This window comes from Varanus komodoensis, unplaced genomic scaffold, assembly GCF_004798865.1.
Source record: "Varanus komodoensis strain SLA01 unplaced genomic scaffold, ASM479886v1 scaffold32, whole genome shotgun sequence".
Classification (NCBI taxonomy): domain Eukaryota; kingdom Metazoa; phylum Chordata; class Lepidosauria; order Squamata; family Varanidae; genus Varanus; species Varanus komodoensis.
Window position 1 is genome coordinate 3951744 of NW_025335798.1, and position 26537 is coordinate 3978280.

General features: G+C 48.1%; 1 protein-coding gene across 1 annotated transcript; it reads left to right on the forward strand.

Moving 5' to 3' along the window:
- Positions 1-6205: 6205 nt before the first annotated feature.
- Positions 6206-8152, forward strand: LOC123027492 (C-X-C chemokine receptor type 2-like). Its single transcript, XM_044438420.1, has one exon. It carries the CDS (start codon positions 6206-6208, stop codon positions 7298-7300), a length of 1095 nt encoding a protein of 364 aa, XP_044294355.1. The 3' UTR covers positions 7301-8152.
- The last annotated feature ends 18385 nt before the right edge of the window (positions 8153-26537 follow it).

Below are 26537 nucleotides of genomic sequence, written 5' to 3' on the forward strand. Positions count from 1 at the left end.
TAGCCTGCAGAGGGGAACAAAACATCGCTGAGCAGAGTGGACGTTGCACCTGGTTGCCTAATCAGGCCCCGGGTGAGTTGGCCTGACATGCAAAGGGACCCGATATTTCTTCACTGTAAAGGTACTCAGACGTGTGTTCATTGTTGGATGAGGCTGTTCGACACTCCTATGACATGTGTGTGAGGAGGAGAGAAAAAGAGAGAGAACTGCTTTACCTATTTAGACAATAAAACATCTCAATATTAGATCTGCTCAGGAGATGCCCCATCTTATGCTATTAACTTCCTCAGTGCAGAGTGAAATATTAACTTGGTTCCTAAAAAATGACAGCATTGGTGCCAGCCAGGTTCAGTGGGAAGTTTATTCCATAACTGGGAGAACCACTGGTAAAGCCCACTCCCTCTTTGTACCCTTCTGAACCTAAGGATTTGCTTGGAGAAAGGCCCCAAATGTGTTTGTAGTGTTGGGCTGGTTCATGTTGAGAGAGGCATGCCATCAGGTATTGCAGTCCCAAGCTGTGTAAGGCTTCGTAGGTTAAAACCAGTCCTTTGAATTGGGCTCAGAACATACAGGCAGCCGATGCAAGCAGCAAATGTGTTTATATGCTCAGAACATTTAGTTCCAGGTATTAATTTGGCTGCCATGTTTTGCACAAATTGGAGGTTTTGACTGGTCTTTAAGGATGGCTTCATGTAGGGTTCATTGCAGTAAAGCAACTAGGAGGATACCAACATGTAGAGAACTGTAGCCAGGCTATCCGTATCTTGGTAGGGTCATAGCCTGGCAACCAGCCAAAGAGCCCGTGTGCCACTAAAGCCACCTCAAATGATAGAGATGACTTTATGAGAACCTCGAGCTATGAACTGCTCCTTTGAGGGGAATACAGAAAAGGCTGAGCACCTTCCAGCTGGTCAGAAGGACCAGCATCCACAAGCAGCATCTCCGTTTTGTTTGGCCTGAACTTCAGCTCATTGGTCCTCATCCAATCAGTGTAACAGCCAAGCACCAATTGAACTCATCCACAGCCCCACCAACTATGGTTGAAAAGGAGAAGTGGGGCTGTGTGTTGCCAGCATACTGATGTTAAAGGGTAAAGGTAAAGGTTTCCCCTTGACTTTATGTCCAGTCATGCCTGACTCTAGGGGGCGGTGCTCATCTCCATTTCCTAGCCGAGGAGCCAGCGTTTGTCCGCAGACAGTATCCGTGGTCATGTGGCCGGCATGACTGAACACCGAAGTGCACAGAACGCTGTTACCTGCCCACCGAAGTGGTACCTTTTCATCTACTTGCATTTGCATGCTTTTGAACTGCAAGGTCGGCAGGAGCTGGGACGGAGCAACAGGAACTCACCCCATTGTGCAGATTCGAACCGGCGACCTTTTGATCAACCAGCCCAGCAGCACAGCTGTTTAAACCACTGTGCCACCTGCAGTACTGATATTAGTACACTTTAAAACTCCAGATGGTCCCATGCAGTGGTTTCATGCAGATGCTAAAACTGACTTCTGAGGAACCATGAAGCTGAGCAATATTCCCTAAGCAAAACCTTCTTGAGCTATCCATCTCAGTAAGGAGGGGGACCTCAGCAATATAGTCTGCCCACTCCCACCTCAGCCTGTCTCCCCAGTTGAATGTCACAGCTGATAGACCCAGGAGTAATAAAGAGGGCACACTCCCCCATCTCTTTCACAACATTGGTCATCATAGTGGGCAACCAATGTTACCTTCATGCTGAAATCTGGTCATACCCTGACAGAAACCCTGATTGAAATGGATCCAAATAATTGGTCTCATCCAAGGGCAGTTGGATCTGGTTGGTCACCACCCACTCAAGATCTTCAGACCCTTTCTTTAGGAGTGGTCTGACCACCACCCCTTTCAGTTGGCTTGGTATCGCTGCCTCTAAACAAGGAGGCATTAACCATGCCCCTGCTGGATTTTATCGTCAATCAGTCAAGGATCCCCCCCACCTTGGCTCATAAAGGTGGCCAAGAACTGTATCAATGTCCTTGGGTTGTACCAGTTGAAACTCATTAAAAGCCAGTGCACAAAGCCGGGCTCTGGATACCTTTGGCATCTCCCCCATCAGGCGTATTGCCACTTCATGTCTGGCCTAGCAGGTACAGTCCTTCTCCAGGGTCCACTGTAGTTGGCTTGCATTCACAATCAACCCAGGGGGGCTTGCAGGCACTTGCTGGCTATTCCACAAGCAGGAACAAGAGTCCAGTGCGCAGCAAGCAACAAACAGAGCCAGGGCTGGTAGTTGGAAAGGAACCAGCTCACCTTCCCTGTATAGGGTCCTACTTGTTGAGGCTCCAAGACTGTGTGTGGAATATTAGTCACCCTTTACAACATGGGTCCTAAAACCAGTGCTTTTTTTGTAAAAAAAAAAAAAAAAAGTGCCAGAACTCAAGTCTTGGGGTCACACTTTTACACTAAAAAGATTTTCAATTCACCAACTTGTTTTGAAGTAAAGAACTTATTTACCTTTTGCACGTAGCCAGTCACTCTACACACACATAAACATAATGGTCGCTGCCGGCAGTAAGCACTCAGCACACGAGACCACATGACCGATCCCAAGCCGAGCTGCGCCCCAAGCCGAGCAGCGGCCTCACAATCAAGCAGCCCGCAGGCACTATGTTAATGATTTTTGCCTCCGACCTGCTACGCCCAACAGGGCGATTCACAATCACTTGGAAATAACCGTCAAAAAAAGGTGCCGGAACGCTGTTCCGGTGCGTTCTGTGACAAAAAAGCCCTGCCTAAAACTACAGCCTGGGGGCCAGATCCAGCCCGCCATTCCCATTTATCCGGCCCACCATGCCTATTTTGACCTGTCACATGCACACCCACCGCCACGCACCTCGCCCCAGGCGCAGGGAGGCAGCAGCTCGCTCGGAGAAAACGATCACCAAGCGAGCAAGCCGCTGCCTTGCAGCGCATGCCCGCCCTGCCTCGCCTCCCCTTGCCGCGCGCCTGCCCCCCCCGCCCCGCTCCAGGTCATGTGCCTGCACGCGCTGCCCCGACCCGCTCTGGCCACGCACACCAGGCCCAGCACTAGCAGCTTGCAACTGGCCCCCTGGTGGAAAAGCTGGAGGACCCCTGCTTTACAATAAACTCTCTGTTGAGGTTCCAGAATTTGCTTATGAATTTATTAGAAAGGTGCCAGCTCAAAGAACAACCAAAAATTACTCTTTTATGTCATGGCAGCAAGAAAGGGAATATTTTTACGGGAAATATTAAATTGTGAGCTTTAGCAAACATAAGCAAAATTAAGTTGGTTCTTTGGGTAAAACAGGGAAGATACAATATATATCCTTTTGAAGAGGAATGGAACACTTTAGGACTTTTTGGAATAAGTAGGTATAAGAGGCACTATCCTCTCCTTTTCCTGAATTACTGCAGCTTCTCATTGTCTTATACCACCCAGTTTCCTAAAAGAAAGTTCCACTGAACTCAGTGGGGCTCACTTCTGAGTAGACCTATATAGGAACTGTTTGGGTTTTCACTTTTAGACTTCTTATTGTCTTAGGGTTCTACTGTACTGCTGCCTGGTAGGTGAACAGTTCAAATCTCTGAGGCTCTCAAGGACCCTGGGACAGGAGTGCCTCTTCGCCTCTATCCCCACTTCCAGGGTTTTCTCCTAGGCAGGCCTCTGGTCCAGTCCAGTCCTGATCTGGGGGATCCTTGGCGTCTTTTCCCCTGTTCCATGTACCAACATGTTCCCCCTCTGCATTCTGTCTCCTCAGGTGAAGAGCTACCATGGACCTTTCTGTGGTGGCTGGGAGAGGTTAGGAGAGGCTGTAGAGGGGGCTCTTCAGCATCCTACAGCATGCCAGATGCTATTTAGGGAGAGTAGGATTGCCCTGTGAGAGAAGGATTGTTCCATGGGTTTCAATACCATAGAGCTTGTAATAGGCATACGAGCTTGAAATGCTCAAGAGTAGCAATGTCTTCATGTTTATAGGGATTGATCATCTGTTTCTAACTTATTTAGTAATGGTAAGTTATTGGCAAGGTCTGATATTTAAAACTTTTGGTCAGATGGAACTTGAATGGTTTATGTATGAGATTGATGTACAGAAAAGAAGTTATGCTACTCTGCTGTTTTCTCTAATTATAACTCACTCTGCATGGAGCTGCCCTTGAAGACAGTCCAGAAACTTCAGCTGGCACAAAACAGGGCGGCATGACTCCTGGTGGGAACAGGACTGCACACCCCTGTGATCCGGATATTAAGTCATCTTCAGTGGTTACCAGTTGAGTTCTGTGCCCAAGCTCAGGTGCTTGTTTTAGCATATAAAGCCCTAAATGGCTTGGGACAACCATACCTCTGCGGTGGCACCCCATCTGTGGAATGCGCTCCCCAGAGAGGTCTGCCTGATGCCGTCGTTATTTGTTTTTCGGCGCCAGGCTAAGACCTTTTTATTCAAACAATATTTTAACTACATTTAATATTTATAGGTTTTAATTGTGCAGCAAGGGTGTTTCCGGGTTTTAACTGTAATTGTATGATATTTATTTATTTGTGTGAGCCGTCCCGAGGCTATATAGCAAGGGGACAGCATATAAAAACTCTAAATAAATAATACCTGAAGGACAGCCTGGTCCCAAATGCACCTACCCAGCCTTTCAGATCCGTTTTGGAGGCCCTTCTGAAAGAGCCATCCTCTGAGGAGGTAAGGAGGATGGCAAATAGAAGAGGGGACTTCTCAGTAGTTGCGCCCCACCTGTGGAACAGCCTCCCGAAAGCAGTTCGCCTGGTGCCCTCCTTACAATCCTTTGGCACCAGGTGAAAACAACTGTATTTTCTAGATATTTTAATAACTAATTTGATCTGATAATTTTAGTTATATTGCTGGTTTAGTTTATACTGTCTTAATTGTTATCCCTCGGCTGTGTACTGTTATGTGCTATTGTTTTTCTTGTATTATGTTTGTGTGTTTTAATTGATTGTTTTTACAGTCATTTTTTTTCCTTATTGTAATCTGCTTCGAGTGTCTTTAGGTCAATTTAGTGATATATAAGTTTAATAAATAAATAAATAAATAAATAAATAAATATTATGATTGTGATATTTCAAATTTTCTCAATTTTAATTTAGAAAATTAAAAGAGGGCTTGCATATGTTGCTGAAAACTATTATTTGGGAGTAAGCATCATTTCCTTGTAAAAGAAATATCTTTTCTAGCTAAACACTCATGGAAAAAGATTGTTGGCTTGAGCCTATTTCCAATTTATCTGTCTAAATTTGATGAGATGGACTTCTGAATAAAAATGCACCTAGGGAAATTTGTGGCTCCCTTCTCCATTTAGACACAGAAAGGAAGACACTAGCAAAGCAGCCAGCTGGGGCAGCCATTTTGTTCCCAAGCACCACGATGGGGGCAGGTTGATGCACAAGGATGTAGAGGAGCCACACTGCACACTTAGCATTCTTCCATATGAGGCATTTATTTACGCTCATGGTTGTTTACAAGCTGTTGAGGCAAGGAAGTGATTGTCCCATTTCGCTTCATTGTTTACAGGGCATTCCCTGTAGTTGTTCTTCAGAATAGGGGAAATGGCATTGTTTCTTAGCATGTGTTTGACCTACTCTGGAGTAGCATAAGGTCACCTAGAGGTTCTGCTGTTGAAAAGCAGACAAGGAAAAGCTCCTTGTGTGGAGCTCACATCTTAAAGCTGTGACAACACCAGACAGCCTTAGATAGAAAAGCCTGCAGATGCATAACCGGGATCCACCAGGATACCTGTAGAAGTGCATCCTGCCTAGGTGATTTAACTTTTGAGAAGGACCAAAGAGAAATGGAAATATGGCAGGACATAAATGCAATTACAATACTAGGAATAATAGGGAACATCTTGCTTCTCCTGGTCCACTGCAGGAGGATTAGGAGGAGGAAGGAGGAGACACACCACCCCTTGCGCCTGATTGTCTGTCTGGCACAGAGGAATTTTAAGCACAGTGCAATATGTTGTGTGAACTGAGCCATTGTCTGCTAATGATCCCAATAGCAGCATCTCCAGTGCCTCCTAATCATGTTCATTAGTGGCAAGAAGTCAGAAGAATGCTCTTCCTTAATGCACTGAAAAATAAATTCAATCCATTTGTGATTGTATGTATTGCCTTCCTTTTAATCAAATTATTACTGTATTTCTTTTGGCTTTATATTCTGCATAGGTCCAGAGCACTGCCTCCAGCATGGGAGAAGTATTCACATTTGATGGGAATGTTGATGACCTCCTAGAAAACTACAGTTATTTTTCCACTGTTGATCCTCCCAGCATAGATGGATCTATCAGTTCTGGAGCAGCACCCTGCAAGTCTGAAGTGGTGACCACTGGATTCAAATATGCACTGGCATCCATCTATTGCCTGGTGTGCCTTCTGAGCCTGTTGGGCAACTCACTGGTGGTGCTGGTGGTCACTTATAACAGGGGAAACCGGTCTGTTACTGATATCTATCTCCTGAACCTAGCCATCGCTGATATTCTCTTTGCCCTCAGCTTGCCCATATGGGCCGTTTATCGAGCTCATGAGTGGATCTTTGGCACTGCCATGTGCAAAATTGTCTCCACCCTACTGCAGGTCAACTTCTATAGTGGCATCCTCCTGTTGGCCGCTATCAGCATTGATCGCTTCCTGGCCATAGTTTATGCTACTCGAGCAGCCACTGAGAAGAGGCACTGGGTCAAGTTTGTTTGTGTTGGCATCTGGCTGTTCTCCTTGCTCCTCTCCCTCCCCATCATCTCCTCCCGTGAGGCTTTTCAGTACTCAGATCCCCCTCAAATAGTTTGTTATGAGAACATTCAGGGAAGCAAAACATCTGAGTGGAGGGTGGTGCTGAGAATCCTGCCACAGACGTTTGGCTTCATCATCCCATTGATCATCATGCTCTTTTGCTATGGGATGACAGTGCACCAGCTTTTCCAGACCAAGAATAGCCCAAAGAAGAAGGCCATGAAGATCATCCTGGCTGTGGTGCTGTTCTTCCTGGTGTGTTGGCTGCCCTACAATGTCTCCCTGCTTGTTGATACCTTGTTGAGGACTGGTGTTATTGCAGACAGTTGTGAGCGCCGTTCTGTTCTTGATAGAGCCTTTTTAGGTACAGAGATTCTGAGCTTCACTCACAGCTGCATCAACCCCTTCATATATGCCTTCATAGGGCAGAAGTTCCGAAACAACTTCCTGAAGATCTTGGTCGCCCGAGGCCTCATCAGCAAGGAAACCCTGAATCAATACAGAAAGGGATCTTCCTTCTCATCTACTTCTGGCAACAACTCAACGACCCTTTAATTGCCATGTTGAAAGGAGAGAAGACAGAATTCGTAACAGAATGGTTCAGCTATTGTTACATTGAAGGTCTCAGTAGACTTCAAGCTTCATGCTATGTTGATAACGCTGTGATGCTTCAAAAGTTTTCTGCCAATTTCAGCTGTGATTTGACCATACTAATGAGTTCTGATATTCAATTTCCTCCTCTTTCTCAAAAAGGCCACATGGATAAAAATATAGTCTCAATGATATCCAAAAGCTTGCCAGTCTTTCTGCATCCATTCTGTCCAAAGTAGAATCTCGTAATAGATGTTTGGGTAGCAATTGTTGTCATTTTCATGTGAGCTGAACTAAAACATGCAATATCCTGAGAGTTAACAAATGTAAAAATAATTCCTTCTGTATTCTTCATTCTTTTTTTGTTTTAGATCCATCCAACTTTGTATATTTTAAACTGAATGTTTGTATATCCTGATGAAGACAGGTCTTTGCTGTAAGTTGATGCATGCAACTCTGGAAAGAGATATGTAGTACAAGGAACTGTTTCCACCATTGGGGATTTCTCATCTTACTGGATCTGATGCTCAGAATTCGGAGCTGTGAAGGCAAGTTCTGTCAGAACAGCGGTTTGCAGACAGCCACTGGTCAGGCAGGGACCCACTGGGGTCTCTACAGGCTGCACAGCCTTGGATGCCAGACATCGCAGGGAACAAGTACCCATCTATTCCATAGGGATTCTCTCCATACTCGGGGAAGTGGTGGCAAAGCAGAAGGCCTGCCAGATGTTCCATAGAGATATATCCTTTTACAAGTACTAAATGAGATGGTTCTTATAGCTGAGGTTTCCTGAATAAAGTCTTCTGTATTATCTGCTGCCTGTCTCTCATGTTTTCTTTATGTGGAGAACAGGGATGTGCAAAAAGAAGATCATGTTCTCCTGGTAATCTACAGGGCTGAGTTGCAGTAAGTCAGCAGTGCTGAGGAGGATATTAAGATTGAAAAGCTAGTTTAGTGACCTTTCCCAGTGCCTAAAAGCCAGAACAGGTTCTTGAAGGCATGCTGAGGCCGCCTGGCCTTCAGCTTCTTAGCAGTGGAGAGCATTGCCTTCTCCAATCTTTCTGTAGATAAGGGATGCCTTCAGGATGAGAGGGAACCTGTTGGCTTTACTGAATCAGCATCATTTCCAGGGAAGGTGGAGTGGGGTGGAAGCCTGTGCGCTCACAGGGAGAGAGGAACAAAACTGAGAGAGAGGAACTGCATAAACTCCGTGTCAAGAGGCATTGCTTTCATACTTGGCATCTGCTTCCTGGGGGAGCTGCCTTTCTCTGCCTAATGCCAAGGCCACTCCTGATTTCCAGACTAAGGACTTCGAACACTACAATAAGCAGGTACCACGTAGCTCTCCCCACTTGGTCTCCTTACAGATTTCAGTATTAAGCATCAAATGGAAGAAGTGACCTGGACACCTGAGAGGACCATGAGAGGTCCATTCACACACGGCTGCTGTGGTCAGCACAATCAGTCACAGAACCCCCATTTCAGAGAAAGGCGAACTGAAGAATAAAAGGCCAAGTGCCTTAATAAAAGGTGCAGTGGGGAGCCGGAGAAGTGCATGTGGGCACAGCGAAGGCAAGTATCTTCCACATATCTTGACATTCAAACTGAAGGGAAGCTTCCTCAAGGATTTATAGGATTCCTACTGAACCGGCTTGTGTGGAATGACTACCAGAATTGCTGAATTGTTACTGAATCTTTCTAGGTCTGGGCCACGACTTGGTCCTTTACTCTCCTGTTCGTGCATCATGAGTTCAGTTTCCAAAGCCACTTCAGGGGGCAGTTTTAGCCAGACTTTTGAGATTAATGACACTAACTGATCAACAAAACAAAAACAACACACAAAGGAAATCAAGAAACCCAAATCATGTGATCGTGTGTCAGAGTCCAGGACCAGGACATGGGTGGCAGGAGACAAGACATGAACACTGAGAGCAGGGCAACAAAACTTGAGGCACGTCAGAGTCCAAAGTCCAAAAGGCAAGGTTGAATGGCAAGTCCAAGTCGTAGTCAAGGTAGAGGCTGAGGTCAGGAACCAGAAGAACATGATCAGGGCAAGACCAGGACACGGTCAGGAACAAGCCAAAGGTTGAGAACGTGGTGCAGGTGTCCTGTGGCAGGATCCTGAGCAAGGCAGGATACACAGTGAGGGTCAGGCAAGATGAAGGAGCTGAACCGCAGCTATCAGGCAAACCTGCATTGTGGAGGCTGCATGGCAAGCAGGATACCGCAGGAACCAAACGTAGCAAGGGGCAGCCAACACACAGGTGTGGAAGACCCATGTTACTGAGATGAGACAGCAAGGCAAGGCATGATGCAGCTCATGCGAGATGCAGGCATTACAGCAAACAGGAAGAGCCACATTGCTGAGGCAAAACAGTGAGGCAGGAGACATAGTAAGGAGCAGGTACTACAGCAAACCAGGAGAAATTCTCAGCCTTACTGACAAACTGAAAGTCAGCAAGTCACCCAGTCCAGATGGAATCCATCATAGAGTTCTCAAAGAACTCAAGCATGAAATCGCTGCCCTTCTTACCATCATATTTAACACGTCCCTAAAATTAAGGATCCAGAAAGAATCCAGGAAATAAATCCAGGAAATCCCAACTCAGTAAGTTAACATCTGTTTTGGATAAACTGCTTGAAAGCATTATTAAAGATAGACTCAGTAAGCACATACAGGGATAAGTCCTGCTGAAAAAAAAATCAGCATGGCTTTCTCAAGGGGAAGTCTTGTCTCACTAACCTTTGGAGTTCTTTGAGAGTGTCAATAAGCACATGGATGGGGTGATCCAGTAGACATTGTTTATTTGGACTTCTAAGTAAGCAATGGCAAACCTCTCACCAAATGCTGCTGAGCAAACTAAGCAGTCATGGAATAAAAGGGGAAGGGGTCCAATTATGGAGCACTAACTGGTTAGAGAGCCAATGACAGAGGGTGGGAATAAATAGCAACTTCTCCCAATGGAGAAATATAACCAGCAGAGTCTCACAGGGTTCTGTATTAGGACCAGTGCTTTTCTATCTATTCATAAATTGTCTGGAATTAGGAGTAAGTAATGAAGTGGTAAAATTTGCTGATGGCACCAAACTTTTTAGGGTGCTTAAAGCCAAAAGGGATTGTGAGCAACTCCAAAGGGATGTTTTAAAGCTGGGAGAACAGCCAATAAAATGACAAATGCAATTCAACATAGGCAAGTTTAGAGTAATGCATGTTGCGGCAAAATGTCCCGACTACAAGTATATGTTGATGGGATCAGAACTAGTAGTGATGAACCATGAAAGGGATCGCAGGACAGTTATGTATGTATGTATGTATTTGATTTTTATCCCACCTATTAGCTGTAAGGCTCCTTGAGTGGGTAGAGGACAATTCAAGGACAATATTGGCCCAGTGTGCAGTAAAGAAGGCAAACTCCATGCTAGGCATAATTAGGAACATAATAGAAAACAGAGCTGCCAAAATCCCTTATACAAATCTCTGGTGCGACCACACTTGGAATATTGTGCTCTGGTCCCCTTATCAGAAAACGGACATTACTGAATCAGAAAAAGGACAGAGAAGGGCAATGAAAATGATCAGGCGGCTGGAGCAGCTCTCCTGTGAGGAACAGCTACAACAACTGAGACTTTTCAGGTTAGAAAAACAGTCAGCAAGGGGAGACATGTCCAAAATAATGCATGCTGTGGAGAAAGTAGGGAGAGAGACATTCTTCTCCCTCTCTCGTAACATTTGAACCCAGGATCATCCTATGAAATTGACTGGTAGGAAGTTTAGGACAGATAATAGGAAGTACTTCTTCACAGATTATAGTTGAACTATGGAATTTGCTGCCACAGGAAGTGCTGGTGGCTGCCAATCTGGATGGCTTTAAAAAGGGATAGGACAGAATCATGAGGGAGGGGGCTATCAGTGGCCACTAGCCTTGCTGGCTATGAGCTACCTCCTTTTGTCAGAGGCAACATGTCTGCATACACCACCTGCTAAGGAGCTTGGGCAGGAGGAGGTCTTGTATCCATCCTGCTTGGGGGATCCTGTGGGCAGCTGGTTTGCCACCGCATGGACAGGGTGCTGGACTTAGGGCCTGTATTGCTGAAATAGCATGACAAGAGGCAGGCATTGCAGCAAGCAGGAGAGCCAGTGTTGCTGAGACAAGTTCTGGAGGGAAGAGCTTGCTTTTATATGACTTGTTCTCCAAAATTCCCAGCCCATCAGGAAGCTGAGAGCTCCAGCAGGATGTGGGACTGACCCTGTGAAAACTTAGTTGGGCTTCTGGTTCTGGCCATCAGGTAAAGCCCTAGAGGAGTCCAGATCCTGATGTCATGAAGATTGAGTGACATTTTTCCCATTCACATATTCCAGGTGCCCAGTGGCTACTAATTTAAGCATTATGGTATGTACAAGGTTTACAACAGGGATAGGAAGGCTTTTGTTCTGACAAGTTTTCTCCTATGGGTATTCTGTCAGCCACCAGGCAATGAAGAAGTGGTGGTATGATCAGAGCCAAAAGTCGGTGGATCAACCCTTTTTGTTGTCTTTCCCCTGTTGACTTTTCTCTCTATTTTTTCCTCACAAACTGTGGGCTTCCAGAGAAGGAATAGGTCAGTTTTGTAAGAAGCCTGGTCTGATCACATGCACAATTCTTTTGAAATTAGGTTAAGGGCTGCAAGAAATTAGACTGAGGGACATGTCTGACCCTAGGACTGCCGTTTCCTACCCTCTGCTTTATACAATTCTTACATATATGGAATGACCACCAGAGTATCTGTGGAGCATAGTTGTCATTGAATTTTGGGTTGCTCTGTGCTAAGCCTGAACCATGGTTTAACTAGGGGTTAACCACAAGCAATGCAGAGTCACAAGTCAACAATCAGCCATGGGCTCTCTGTCTAGATTGTGTGTTGTTAACAACTCAAAGTTAAACCACAATGCAGGGTTCACACATAATGACCATCCATGTCTCACCAAGAACCCATACTCAACCCATATTCTGGGCCGTTGCTCTGTGCAAACTAGGCTTTGTTCTCTGCTAGGTGAAAATGAGGTTTTGCTGACCCTCATATAACCTCGTTATGATGATGTTCTAGTAAGTGACTGGCATGTGTCCCAGAAACAGCTATGATTTCAGGCTGTAAAGGAATTCACACTCTTCTGTATGCAAGACTTGCACACGTCATTTACAGGATGCCAAAGCAGCTGTTACCCAATGGGCTTTTGCGAAAAGGCCAGCATCCTCCTTACCTATGGTAAACCGCTGGTGTCATCCTTCCAGCACCACTGACAGGGTGACACTGTCAGTTCACACTGAAGCTCTCAGATCAGAGCTGTTTGGAAGGTTTTCCATGGTTCCCCATTTGACTCTGTGAGTTGCATGAATTCCACAGCTCAGGAGCCCGTTGGGGATGCAGGGGAACCAGAGAAAAACATGGCATGCTATTTTCTCATGCCTTTAACAGCAGCCAGAGAACTAAAGACACTGGCTGGGGGAGCTTTGAACAGGGAATGGATAAGTGTTGCCCCCTGCTAATACTTGCAGGTCAACTTGGTGTTAAATGCATGATTACTAAACAAACACACACATGTAAAGGTGACAGTCTTAACATAGGTCCTGGGTCCATGGGCATTATTGGTAAAAAGAACATAGAACCTTTTGCTGCCTGTGGCAGAATTTTATTTCTGCAGAAAAGACCAGCCATCACTTTTCCTTCTGCTGAACTAGCCTAAAGTTTAGGAGAATGAGAGATAAAGCCAGATCTTTCCTTCAGCAAGACACATTCATGTCCTGGTACGCTTTTGGTTGCATTCCTCTCACCTCATCAGTTTGGAAAAGTTTCTGAAGAGGGACAGCAAACCTGGTTCCTTTCTGCTTGGACCATCGGAGGTACCAGGACAGGAAGGCCACGGGGGTGGAAGTGGAGCAGGGTGGCCAACTTCACAGCTGGCCACTGCAGCTGTTCCCGGAACAAGAAATGCAGTGAGCAGGTGAGGCACGGCAAACCGTGGAGTACTTGGCTCTTTTAGAGGCATTGTTGCAGAAATGGACCAAAAAGTTGGCAAGCTTGTGCTTCCTTATGCTTGCTTTGAAAACCTTGCAATACTGCCTTTCAGCAAGTGATAGCAAGGCAACAAACCAGTCAAAGCATTTGCTGTCCTACAAACTAGGTTGGAATGAAGATGGGCACAGCTTCTACTGCTCTGCCTCTGCCATTAACAGCCACCTTGTAGTCAATGACCTTTCTGCAGCCTTGGAGCAGGGAAGACAGGTGGGAAACCTTCAGCTGCTAAGTGTCTGCATGTTGGTTGCTCATAATGTTGCAGAGGTGAGGCATTTTGTGTGTTGGCGTGTTTTGAAGAAAGCAATCTAGTTAGAGCACTTTGGGCAGAGCCGCAAGCTGTGGTGCTCCAGATGTTGCTGGATGTCAGCTTCCATCAGCCCCAGCCACCATGGCCAGAGGGCAGGGCTGATGGGAGCTGTGCTCCAGCAATATTTGATGGGTCACAGATTGCCTGCTCGTGCTCAGTACATCACTGAAGCTTCTGCTGCTTCTCCTGAATGGAATGGCTTGTTCTGGTCATGCAAACCGGGCTGCAGCTTTCTTTTTGCTTCTCTGGCCTGGGCTTTCCTCTGCAGATGCTGCTGGGAAATCTCTTGCTCAAGGGATGTCAGCAGTTAACGGTCTGCAATAGCCTGCAGAGGGGAACAAAACATCGCTGAGCAGAGTGGACGTTGCACCTGGTTGCCTAATCAGGCCCCGGGTGAGTTGGCCTGACACGCAAAGGGGCCCGATATTTCTTCACTGTAAAGGTACTCAGACGTGTGTTGATTGTTGGATGAGGCTGTTCCGCACTCCCATGACCCATGCTTGCCTCGGTCTCTGTGTGTGTATGTGATAGAGAGAACAACTTCACCTATCTAGGCATTTCAAGAGTAGCAAGAATTTAGGGGACTAGATTCCCACTGAAGCATACTAAGGAGAGGCATATAAAAATCAATGAGCCGTAATTTAGTCATGAGTAAAGCAGCACTGGTTGCAATGGGCCTGCTTTAAGCATGACTCAGTCTGCATTGAACCCATCAATGTTATCTCATCCAGCCACCACCATGACTCTAAATTAAAATCAGGTTTATGGAAAAAGCCTCAGGTGAAAAGTGGGCATTTAATTAGAATAATTGAAATAGATATATGTCTTAAACAGAAACTAAACTTCTAACTCAATGGTAAAAGCCTGCATTAAGAATCTCATTGAAAATAGACTATTTTAGAAAACATGGGAATGGAAGAACAGGTTGGCTGTGTTCAGATGTAAGACTAAACCATGCTTTGCGGTCGCCATGCAGTGTGGTTTCTTACTTGGCCGAGGCTGTCGCATGATCATGTGGCTTCCACCCTCTTCCCACATTCCACCCCATGGGGGTGCATATCCCATTAGCCTCTGCGGCTGGCATTCAATCCCAGGGTGCACCACTCCTGCCTCTCTCTCATTGGTCCGCAAGCTCTCCTGTGGTGGGGAAGAGGTGAGGAACGGCTGGGTATGTTGAGAGGTTGGCACGGTGATTGGCAGCCCAGGAGAGGCTCTTCTTGTGAGTGAGCAGTTGCTTTGGCTGAGCAGGAGAGGGGGACCCACACGCAGCCGCTAGTGTGCCCTTCAGGGTTCCCCACCTCTCCTGCAGGAAGCCATGGAGGAGGCCACTGGGGCTACAGTGCAGACCCTTCTCTCTCCCCCCACCAATCAGTTCTCAGAGTCCTAGCACATTGCTGCAAGCTAGCGACACGTGCAGGTTTGTAGGCATCTCTCTGGCACTTACGGAGCGGGCAGTGCCAGGTGCAGTGGGTGGCAGAAGTGGGACACCTGCATCCAGCAGCAGGATGCAGGCGAGTGGGGCAGGGAGTGGAGATGTGGGGGAAGTATGTGGGCGCAGCTGCAGGGCAGCGGAACTCGTGCCCCAGCAGAAGAGACCACTGGATTTATTACCACCTGGCACACTCGTCCCTCTGGCACAGCTGCCCTTTGCCTCCCCGAGTCCCCGCGATGCTGCAGAAGGAAGGAAGGAAGGAAGGAAGGAGGGGCGTGCTCTGCAACAGCTCTGTGCTTCTTGTGGGGAGGGAGAGGGGTGAGGAGCAGCAGCTGATCCTGGTGCTCACAGAATGGTGTGACTCACAGCAGGTGGGGGGGGTGCCAGCCACAGCCCCCTCCGCATGTGACGTGTGGATGGAGGTGTGGGGAGCCTCTTCTCAGGGCAGTGGTGTGGGGCCTCAGGCAATGTTGGCTGCAGCCACAGCATGGGAGGGGATGGAGTAGCGCATGGCCTGCCCACACGGATGCCCTCCATGTGCATGACTCTGTGTGTGTGGAGGGTGTGTGTGGAGGGTGTGTGCATGCACAAGTCCTGCACACAGGGAAGCCTTGGAAGATCTGCAGCAATGAAGAGTGTGGAGGAGGTGCGGGTAAGGGCGGATAAGTTTATGAATGGTCACAGAGCATAGCAACACAAGGGATCTAAAGGTGCTACTCTGGGGAGGAAGTGGCGTCTTTGGCTAAGAAGGGAACTCCCCCTCCCCCCCCTGCAGCAAGTGGCTGAGGACATGCCCCCCTCCCCATCTCTCCCTCCCTCCATTTATTGGACTGCCTGATTGTTTATGAGTTTGCTCTTACTGGGACAGCTAAAGGCTTGTAGAACAATGGTTCAGCAACACAGCTCTTGGTGCCCATGTTGTCTAATGTGCTTTCATGGGTTGTACAACAATGGAACCAATTACCTGGGGAAGTTGTGGGCTCTCCCTTGCTAGAGACATTCAAAAGCACCTGGGCAGTCATCTGAGTGGGATGGTGTAACGTGGTGTCCGCAATAGCAGAGGATTGGACCTGGTGGCCTTCTGGCCCCTTCCAACTCTACTATCCTACAATATGGTTCTCTGCCATTTGTCATGGTGCTGACTGAGTGACATTTGGCCTGTGATGACCCAACATGTATATTATGGGCTGATTTCTGCTGGTCTCCAATACTGGAAATTGCCTCTGGCACTGACGCGGAACTGGCATCTTCTGGGTTCTGGGCCTGGGCTGTGAAGCAACTGCCTCAGGTGGCAGATGATGATGATGATGATTATTGTAACATTTCTATGCCGCCCCTTGCCGAAGCCTCAGGGCGGCTTACAACACAATAAAATACATTGAAATACAATAGCACATAATAAATTACCATTAAATACAAAAATACAAAAAATACATTGAGTTACAAACATAATAATATAAAATTAAAATTATCAGTATAAAATAAGTAAATAAATAATATAGGAGGAGAAAAGAGAAGGAAGAAGAAGTTGCCCTGGCCAGATCATATATTTTAACAATTAAAATGATGTTTAAATAAAAAGGTCTTTACCTGGCGCCGAAAAACCAGTAATGACGGTGCCAGGCGGACCTCTTTGGGGAGTGAATTCCATAGGTTGGGCGCCACCGCAGAGAAAGCCCTCCTCCGAGTATTTACTCTCCTAATTTCTTTCATGGAGGGTTCCCGGAGAAGGGACTCTCCCGCAGATCTCAAAGGGTGGTCGGGCATATACGGACGTAAGCGCTCGTTCAGGTAGCCCGGACCCAAGCCATTTAGGGCTTTATAGGTCATAATCAACACCTTGAATTGGGCCCGGGCTTCAATGGGCAGCCAGTGAAGCTGATGGAGGACTGGAGTCATGTGAGCATAACGCCCCGTCCCCGTCAGCAACCTGGCAGCTCTATTTTGCACCAATTGAAGTGTTCAGACCGTCTTCAGGGGAAGCCCCACGTAAAGCGCATTACAGAAGTCTAGGCGGGAAGTCACCAGCGCGTGTGTCACCGTCGCCAGGCAGTCGAACTCCAGGTAGGGGCGCAGCTGATTAATCAGCTGAAGCTGAAGGAAGGCGCTCCTCGCCACCGCTGTCACCTGAGCTTCCAAAGAAAGCTCCGGGTCGAGGAGTACTCCTAAGCTGCGGACATTATCCCTAAGAGGGAGTGTTGCACCATTCAGGACCAGGTCAACTCCACCCTCTCCAAAGCCCGATCCGCCAACCAACAGGATCTCCGTCTTGTCTGGGTTGAGTTTCAGTTTATTGGCCCTCATCCATTCCATTACCTCGGCCAAGCACCGGTTCAGCACAGCCACTGCCTCACCTGGATTAGTGGAGAACGAGAGGTAGAGCTGGGTATCATCAGTGTACTGATGATTCCGCAGCCCACACCTCCTGATACCTCTCCCAGCAGTTTCATATAGATGTTAAATAGCAGAGGGGATAGAATGGAGCCCTGTGGTACTCCATGGCATAGCTGCCATGACGCAGAGACATGGTCCCCCAGCACTACCTTCTGGAATCGACTGTTGAGATAGGAGTGGAACCATTGCAAAGCAGTGCCTCCAACCCCCAATCCTGCTAGCCTATCCAGAAGGATACCATGGTCGATGGTATTGAAAGCCGCCGAGAGGTCCAGAAGAACCAACAGGGATGCACTCCCCCTGTCCTTCTCCCTGCACAGGTCATCGTACAGGGCGACCAAGGCAGATTCAGTACTGTACCCGGGTCTGAAGCCAGACTGATGATGTGGGGTGAGCAGTGGTGGCAGCTCAGCAATCATTCCACCTGCAAATCCTGGCAGAGGACAGAGGGGTGTGCACCAAACAGCCCGTTCTGTTCTTTCTCAACTGGTCTGCTCTCTGCATGCACGTGCGGGTCACCTTTGGCTCGGGCAGCAAAGTGCCTCGCCGTCCCTCACGCTGGCTCCCATGGGCTCCCATGGAGATTTCCAGCATTGCTTCTTCAGAATTTCCTTCTGCTAGCTCACTCGCTGACCCAGGCTGGAGGGCAGGAGCAAAGAGACCAAATACTTTCCTGCCTCCCTCTTAATTTCTTCTTACTTGCAGATTCTCTCTCTGAACTTGATGTGGAAAGAGGTCTCCTGCTTGACTTACTGCTTGCCCTGGAAGGGAAGCATGGGAAAGACACGGGCAGGGGGATGTAGAAGACTGCCAATCACCAAAAGGCATCTTTTATTACTCAGAAGTGCAAGAAGAGTAGCAGGTCAGCCGGCTCTTGTCCATGGACTGGATCTGCATCCTGGACCACCAACTCTATTGCCAGTATGGTCCCTCCCTCCCTCCAGTTTCTCAGGGAAGTCACACTGTTATGCATTATCCCTCTGCTGAACTGAATTTTGTTTCTCTCCAGAGGGACAATGCAATGCTCACTTTTCCATGGAAGGCAGCCAGGAAGCCCACAGCCAAGGCATGGAAGCAATACCCTGTCCTGTCATTGCCTTGAGGAAGTGGCATTCAGAGGCATACTGCTTCTGAGCCTGGAGGTTCCATTTCTTTATTATGGCAAATTGCCTTGTGCATATTTAGACAGAAAAGCCCTACAACTTCCAGCAGCTCCCAGCCAGTCCTCAATTACCGTTTTTCTATACCGCCCTGCACTTTGGCAATGTCTGCTGGTATATTAATATTAAGTTTTGCACTCCCAATCGCCTTTTCCAACTCCCAGGGGGAAGATTACCTCTCTGTGCCAGCATGCTGCTTCTTGTGATATGTTTTATTTATTTGTTTGAGAAAAGAGAAGTCCTGGTTAAACACATTTGACATTATCTGCTTGTTCATACGAAATCAAGATAAAAGAGCGATAATACTTAGCACCTGTGCTAAAGACATTATGCTACATGAAAAATCCCACAAGGTCCCCTGATCCACCAGACTTATCTCCTAACTACCTTGTTCGCTAAATTAAATGGGAAAGGGATCATTACATTTTAGTGTCCTTTTCACAGCAGCTGACATGTATGAAAACAGAAAATCAAGAGTTTGTTAATCTGGAGAAGCAGAAGACTATAAATCTTCTACAAAAAGGGAAGAATAAAACAAAACAACCCAAACAATCTTTAGTGAATTTGACTTCTTTAAATACCGCGCCATAAATAATCATTTTATAGCAATTGCATGATTCAGTTCTGAATCCCAGATGCCAATAATGATTTCTCTAGCCTTTCAGAATATGAATAAATAAGATACAGTGGATTAGTAGCATAATAACAGCTGTCATCTACTAGGGAAGGGGGCTGCTTCTCTCTCACAATTCTCCTCCCTCACCCCAACCACCCTCCCAGAGGCCTTGGAGTTCCCCCAGCCACAAATAACATAAATATATTATGTGACCAATAGGGAGGAGCTGATAGATGAAGTACAGATTAGGGGAGCTCTGGATGAGAGTGATCACTCCATCCTTTGCTTTGAGATCAGGGGACTGGGGACGTGCAGCAGGTCGAGCACTAGAAGCTGGGACTTCAAGAGGGCCAACTTTGGCCAACTGAAGGCCAGACTGGGGAAAGTCTCCTGGGATAGGTTACTGGAAGGTAAGCGAGTTGAGGAGGGGTGGATGACACTCAAAAGGGAGGTTTTGACGATAACTCTAGTTAGTAAGGTGGGGAGGCAGAGGAAAGTCCCGCCATGGATGCGAAAGGAGGTGGTTAGGGGGATTAGACGAAAGAGGAACCTCTGTAGGAAATGGGTACTGGGGGAAATAGACAAAAGGGTATACCGGGAGGAGGAGGCCTGTTGCAGAAGGATTCTTCGCAAGGCTAAGGCTGATTACGAGCTGAGACTTGCCAAGAATATCAAGAGCAACAAAAAGGGCTTCTTTCAGCATGTAAATAGGAAGAGGAAGGGGAGACAAGTGGTGGGACCACTAAATAAGGAGGAAGGAGATCCAGTAACTGATATGAGGGAACAGGCACAGATGCTAAATGACTATTTTGCCTCTGTGTTCTCCCCAAATCAGGGAGGGGGGATATCCACATAGGAGATTAGATGAGGCTGGGGACTTAGGGGCACAGATTAGAGTCACCCCACTTGAAGTCAAGGGGCTCCTCAGGGCACTGGACATTACAAAGGCGCCAGGCCCTGATGGGTTACACCCGAGAGTACTCAGAGAGTTGGCAGGGGTTCTCTCACTCCTGCTGGCCTCCATTTTTGAGATCTCGTGGAGAATGGGTGAAGTTCCAGAGGATTGGAGGGTGGCATCAGTGGTCCCAATTTTCAAAAAGGGTAGTAGAAAAGACATGGGGAATTATAGACCGGTTAGCCTTACGTCCATTGTAGGAAAAACAATGGAAAGGCTCATAATAGAGAGAGATCTAGTGATGCTAGATAGGGAAGGGAGGCTGGCAGCCACACAACACGGCTTCTGCAAAAACAGGTCCTGTTTTGAGATGGCTAGATGGAGGGGATGCAGTGGATGTAGTATACCTGGATTTCAGCAAGGCCTTTGACAAAGTGCCCCATGATATCCTGGTGGAGAAACTGAGCAGTTTTGGGATACACCAAAGCACTGTCCGGTGGATTAGGGCATGGTTGACTGACCAAAAGCAGAAAGTAACCATTAGCGGGGAATCATCGGGATGGCAGCCAGTGACAAGCGGGGTCCCCCAGGGCTCTGTCCTGGGGCCGATCCTGTTTAAACTTTTCATTAACGACATGGAAGAAGGGGTGAACAGTCTGCTGATCTAATTCGCAGACGGCACTAAAACTGGAGCAGTGGCCACAACTGAGGAGCAGGTACTCCAGATCCAAAAGGATCTGGACAGACTATGGAAGTGGGCAGGAGACAACAGGATGGCGTTCAATGTGGATAAGTGCAAGGTCTTGCACTTGGGGCATAGGAATAGCTGTCATAAGTACAGGTTAGGTGACAAGTGGCTGGAGAGCAGCACTTGTGAAAGGGACCTCGGGGTGCTGGTTGACTGCAGGCTAAACATGAGTCAGCAGTGTGATACGGTGGTCAAGACGGCAAACGCCACCCTTGGTTGCATAGCCAGAAGTGTGGCTTCTAGATCAAGAGAGGTGTTACTACCACTCTATATGACTCTGGTGTGCCCGCAACTGGAGTATTGTCTTCAGTTTTGGGCCCCTCATTACAGAAAGGATATAGCCAGGTTAGAGTCAGTGCAGCGTAGGGCCACAAGGTTGGTGGCTGGTTTGCAGGGGATGCTGTATGAGGCGAGACTGAGGGAACTGGGTCTCTTCCGCCTGGAGAAGAGGAGACTCAGAGGGGATATGTTGGCGACATACAGGTATGTGAGGGGATGTCACATGGAGATGGGTAGAGACCTGTTCTCCCCTGCAGAGGAAGGCAGAACGCGCTCCAACAGAGCAAAGCTCAGGAGCCAAGGTTCCATTTGGATGCCAGGAAGCACTTCCTGACAGTCAGGACCCCGAGGGTGTGGAATGGGCTTCCACGAGAGGTCGTTGAGGCCCCATCGGTGCAGGTGTTCAAGGATAGGCCGGACGTCCACATGGTGGGCATGTCGTGAGCGGAGCCGGCTGGTGCCGGAGGTCAGACTAGATGGCCCGGGAGACCCCTTCTGACTCGCTCTGTTTCTATGTTTCTAAATATGTGCTCAGCATACGGGACGAGGCCCAGTGTCCACGGGCCATTGGCATGGCCGATTCGTTAATTAGCATTTCCTCCTCTTACTTTGTGTTGGAGTTGTTGTAGCTGAACACATACATGGTTGGGCTGGGGGTTCCCCAAAATTCCCTTCCTTTCACATTTGATCTTTGCCAGTGTGCGCATGTGCTGTTCAAATCAGTACAGGGCAATACAAAATTATACAGTGGAAGACATCAGTAGTGGGCAATACACATACAAACATCTTATGCAGCTGCCTCCCCAGTCATCTCCATCAGCTGCAACAGGGCCCAGTTGCTCTCCAGGACTTATACTGGGAAGAAAAGACATTATTTTTCTATTCAGCTGCTTGCTAAATCAATGTATTGTTATCTCTTAAATGAGATGCTGGAGGAATATTTAGCTGCAGGGACTGAAGGCAAATGGAAAGACGTAGCTGGAAGCCCAGCTGGCTCACAGGAATGCCAGCCAAAAGCAGATTTTTAGCTCACAGTATTCATCTGGAGAACTTCCTTTCCCACTGGGCTGTCCTTCATACACAGGGTCATGCCTCAATTAAAGTGGAACTCTTAGACAATTCCTCATTATCATTGCAACATCCCTGGCCGTGACCACATGCACCAGTTTTCAGGCTAGCCTGTAGCAGTGCCTCTAAGGCCTGGAGGCGGATGTCAGATGCCCAGGAAGAGAGATGCTTACTGGGCTTGCCGGGCCAGTGCCACCAGGTGGCATGCACTGGCCTGAAGAGGCAATCAGGGGTCAGGCGCCTCGGGTCAGGTGTTTCTCTTCTGGTAGCACCGCAGGCAGCAGCGTTCTTTGTGTCCGCTGCTCACAGAGCAAGTGTGACACACAGTGTTCTGGCATAACCTGGAAGAGAGTGCAGGAAAGCCATTTGTTAATTATGATTGATTTAGTTATCAGATTCAAGAAATGTTCCTGTCTGATGTGAAGGAAGCTTAACATGCTCATGACTGAGAATCAGGCCGATTCTCATCAGTTCTGTTGCCTTTTTGTTCAAACTCATGTGATGGCAAGGAGACTAAGAATGCAAGCTCTGCATGCTTAGAAAGAAAAAAATCCCGCAACTCCCAGGATAAGTGGTGGGCCAGGCAACAGTATTATCCTGTGCAAAGCAAAGCATAAGAGTCCAGAGCAGGTGCCATGAGACTCTGGGGCTTTTCCCAGCAGGCTTGCATAGGATTCAGCTGCATGGCAGCAGACACTTCTCAGAGAACAAGAGCATTTATGAGGCTCTCTGTCACCTGCAATGCACTGCTTTGAACTGCCGCTATTGTGGTCTGATGAGTGCAAGAAGATCACATCTGACAATTGAAGACGAGCTCAGGTCAATGTGCCTTCCCTCTCTTCCCCCTTCAGATTACAGTTACAGGGGGAAGGACTATTATGGTGCCTCTTGTAAAGATGAGCGGGTTTCTTGTTTTAAGTAGCCTCAACCCACAATCCAGTTCCAGGATCCAGAAGCTGCCAAGGCAATTCTGCCCACCTCAGCAAAGCAACAAATGCACACAATCCCACCCAGGCAGCAGGTTGTAGCCAAAACTAGTCTACTTTAATTCTCATTCACTTCGGTGGGTCTCCTCTAACTAGGAATACCATTATCTATGTTGTAAGCCATCCAGAGACACAAGTAACTGGACGGCATACAAATTTTATAAATAAATAGACAGATAGATAGATAGATAGATCCAGCCTACAGAAATTAGACTGTCAATATTTAGGCTTTTTGCACAAGACGAAGTATGGTGATCTGTTCTAGACATTGCTTCATCCAAAAATCAAAACCTGTTCCCTACACAATTTACAGACAATGCCAAGTGTTGCTTTAGGTCAGGCTTAAGCAACCTGGTGCTTTCCAGATTTTTTGGATTACAACTCCCATAAGCCCCAGCCAGTATGGCCAATGGCCTTTTTTGGTATTGTAGTCAAAAACATTCAGAGGGAATCAGGTTGTCTTCCCCTGATTTAAACCCAGGCTGTCCCCTTTTCTGTACTGCTTGGTGTTCCAGCAGGATAAGCTGCCATTCTCTAGTGCAGCTCTCCTCTACCTGGTGGCCACCAGGTGTGTCAGACAGGAACTGGCTGGAAATGATGTGACTTCCAATGCAACCCATCTGAAGGGCAGCAGGTGGGGGAAAGCTGGGTCCCTCATCTGTCCCTACAGTCCAGAACATCAAAAGCAGCCACCCTCTGGACAGAGGGTTGAGGGAGAGGCCACGGGAGGAGCAGCAGCGGAGACATGGAGGTATGTCACCCACAGGAGGAGGAGGCCAGCACAGCCTCCTCCTTCTCCTGGCACCAATCTGGAGCTGGGAAACAGGTTCTCTCCACTTGGGGAGGCTGGGGCTGATGAGGCCTCGGGGGACCAGCAGAACCCCCAGCCTGGGATGTCAGGCGGCAAGGGGGCCGCTGCAGGAGAGGCAAGGGCCAGGGCACGGCTGCTCACCAGCACCGGAAAGGTACGGCGGCGGGTGATTGTTGTTGGGGACTCCCCGCTGAGGGGCACTGAGCTGGCGGTGTGCTGCCCCAACCTGGAGACAAGGGAGGTTTGCTGCCTGCCAGGCGCACGCATCTGGCCTGCGATGGACAGAGTGGAGCGTCTTGTTCACTCTGGGGGTCACCAGCCTCTCCTGGTGATCCATGTGGGCACAAACAATGTGGCCAGGCAGGGTGTGGTTGGGACCACCAGGGACTTTGAGACCTTGGGGAAGAAACTCAGGGAGCTGAAGGCCCAAGTGGCCTTCTTGTCAATCTTACCTGTCTGGGGATTTGGGCCAGGAAGGGACAGGAGGGCCTCCGAGGTGAACAACTGGCTTAGGGTGTGGTGCCAGAAGCAACGCTTCGGGTTCCTCGACCACGGCACTCGTTTTCTTGTCAATGGACTTCTGGCAAGGGACGGGTTATACCTCACAAGGATGGGGAAAAGGTCCTTTGGAGATGCTCTAGCAAGCTTTGTCCGGAAGACTTTAAAGTGAGCCGGGGGGGGGGGTCAGGCCCCCCAGGAATGTGTCTGCACTGGACAAGTGTGGGGAGAGGAGCAGGGTTATAGAGATACTGCAGGGACTGACAGGACTCCTTCAGAGAGGGGCCAGGTATTAGGGAGGATGGGAGGAAGGAGGAGGCTAGGAATTCCAAGGAAAGGAAGCGGTGGGAAGGAGTTGAGGTGCATGTACAGCAATGCTAGGAGCATGGGTAATAAGCAGGAAGAGCTTGAAGCTCTCCTGGGAATAGGAGGGTATGATCTGGTGGGAATCACAGAAACTTGCTGGGATGAAAGGCAAGTCTGGAATGTGAACATAGAAGGGTATCACCTTTTTAGAAAGGACAGGAAGGGAAAGAGAGGTGGGGGTGTGGCTTTATACGTCAGGGAAGGGACAGGATGGAGTGAGATAGAATGCAGCACAGATGGGGATTCGGTAGAGGCAGTCTGGGTGAAACTTAGGGGTTTTGACAGGGAAAGAGATCTGACAGCGGGGGTATGTTATCGCCCTCCAGGTCAACTTGAGACCCTGGATGATGTCCTGACAGGCCAGATTCTAAGGATATCTCGGGGGAGAGACACAGTAATTATGGGAGATTTCAATCTCCCGGATATTACTTGGGAGACTCACTCGGCAGTGACAGCCACATCACGCCGCTTCCTAGAAGCTATAGAGGCAGGGTTTTTCGCACAGAGGATCTGAGAGGTGACGAGGGGGGGGAACATCCTTGACTTGGTCTTGACCAATAGGGAGGAGCTGATAGATGAAGTACAGATTAGGGGAGCTCTGGATGCGAGTGATCACTCCATCCTTTGCTTTGAGATCAGGGGACTGCGGACGGGCAGCAGGTCGAGCACTAGAAGCTGGGACTTCAAGAGGGCCAACTTTAGCCAACTGAAGGCCAGACTGGGGAAAGTCTCCTGGGATAGGTTACTGGAAGGTAAGGGAGTTGAGGAGGGGTGGATAGCACTCAAAAGGGAGGTTTTGGAGGTGCAAGCCTTGACGATACCTCTAGTCAGTAAGATGGGGAGGCGGAGGAGAGTGCCGCCATGGATGTGAAAGGAGGTGGTTAGAGGGATTAGACGAAAGAGGAACCTCTGTAGGAAATGGGTACTGGGGGAAATAGACAAAAGGGTATACCGGGAGAAGGAGGCCTGTTGCAGAAGGCTTCTTCGCAAGGCTAAGGCTGATTACGAGCTGAGACTTGCCAAGAATATCAAGAGCAACAAAAAGGGCTTCTTTCAGCATGTAAATAGGAAGAGGAAGGGGAGACAAGTGGTGGGACCACTAAATAAGGAGGAAGGAGATCCAGTGACTGATATGAGGGAACAGGCACAGATGCTAAATGACTATTTTGCCTCTGTGTTCTCCCCAAAGCAGGACGGGGGATATCCGCATAGGAGATTAGATGAGGCTGGGGACTTAGGGGCACAGATTAGAGTCACCCCCCTTGAAGTCGAGGGGCTCCTCAGGGCATTGGACATTACAAAGGTGCCAGGCCCTGATGGGTTACACCCGAGAGTACTCAGAGAGTTGGCAGGGGTTCTCTCACTCCTGCTGGCCTCCATTTTTGAGACCTCGTGGAGAATGGGTGAAGTTCCAGAGGACTGGAGGATGGCATCAGTGGTCCCAATTTTCAAAAAGGGTAGTAGAAAAGACATGGGGAATTATAGACTGGTTAGCCTTATGTCCATTGTAGGAAAAACAATGGAAAGGCTCATAATAGAGAGAGATCTAGTGATGCTAGATAGGGAAGGGAGGCTGACGGCCACACA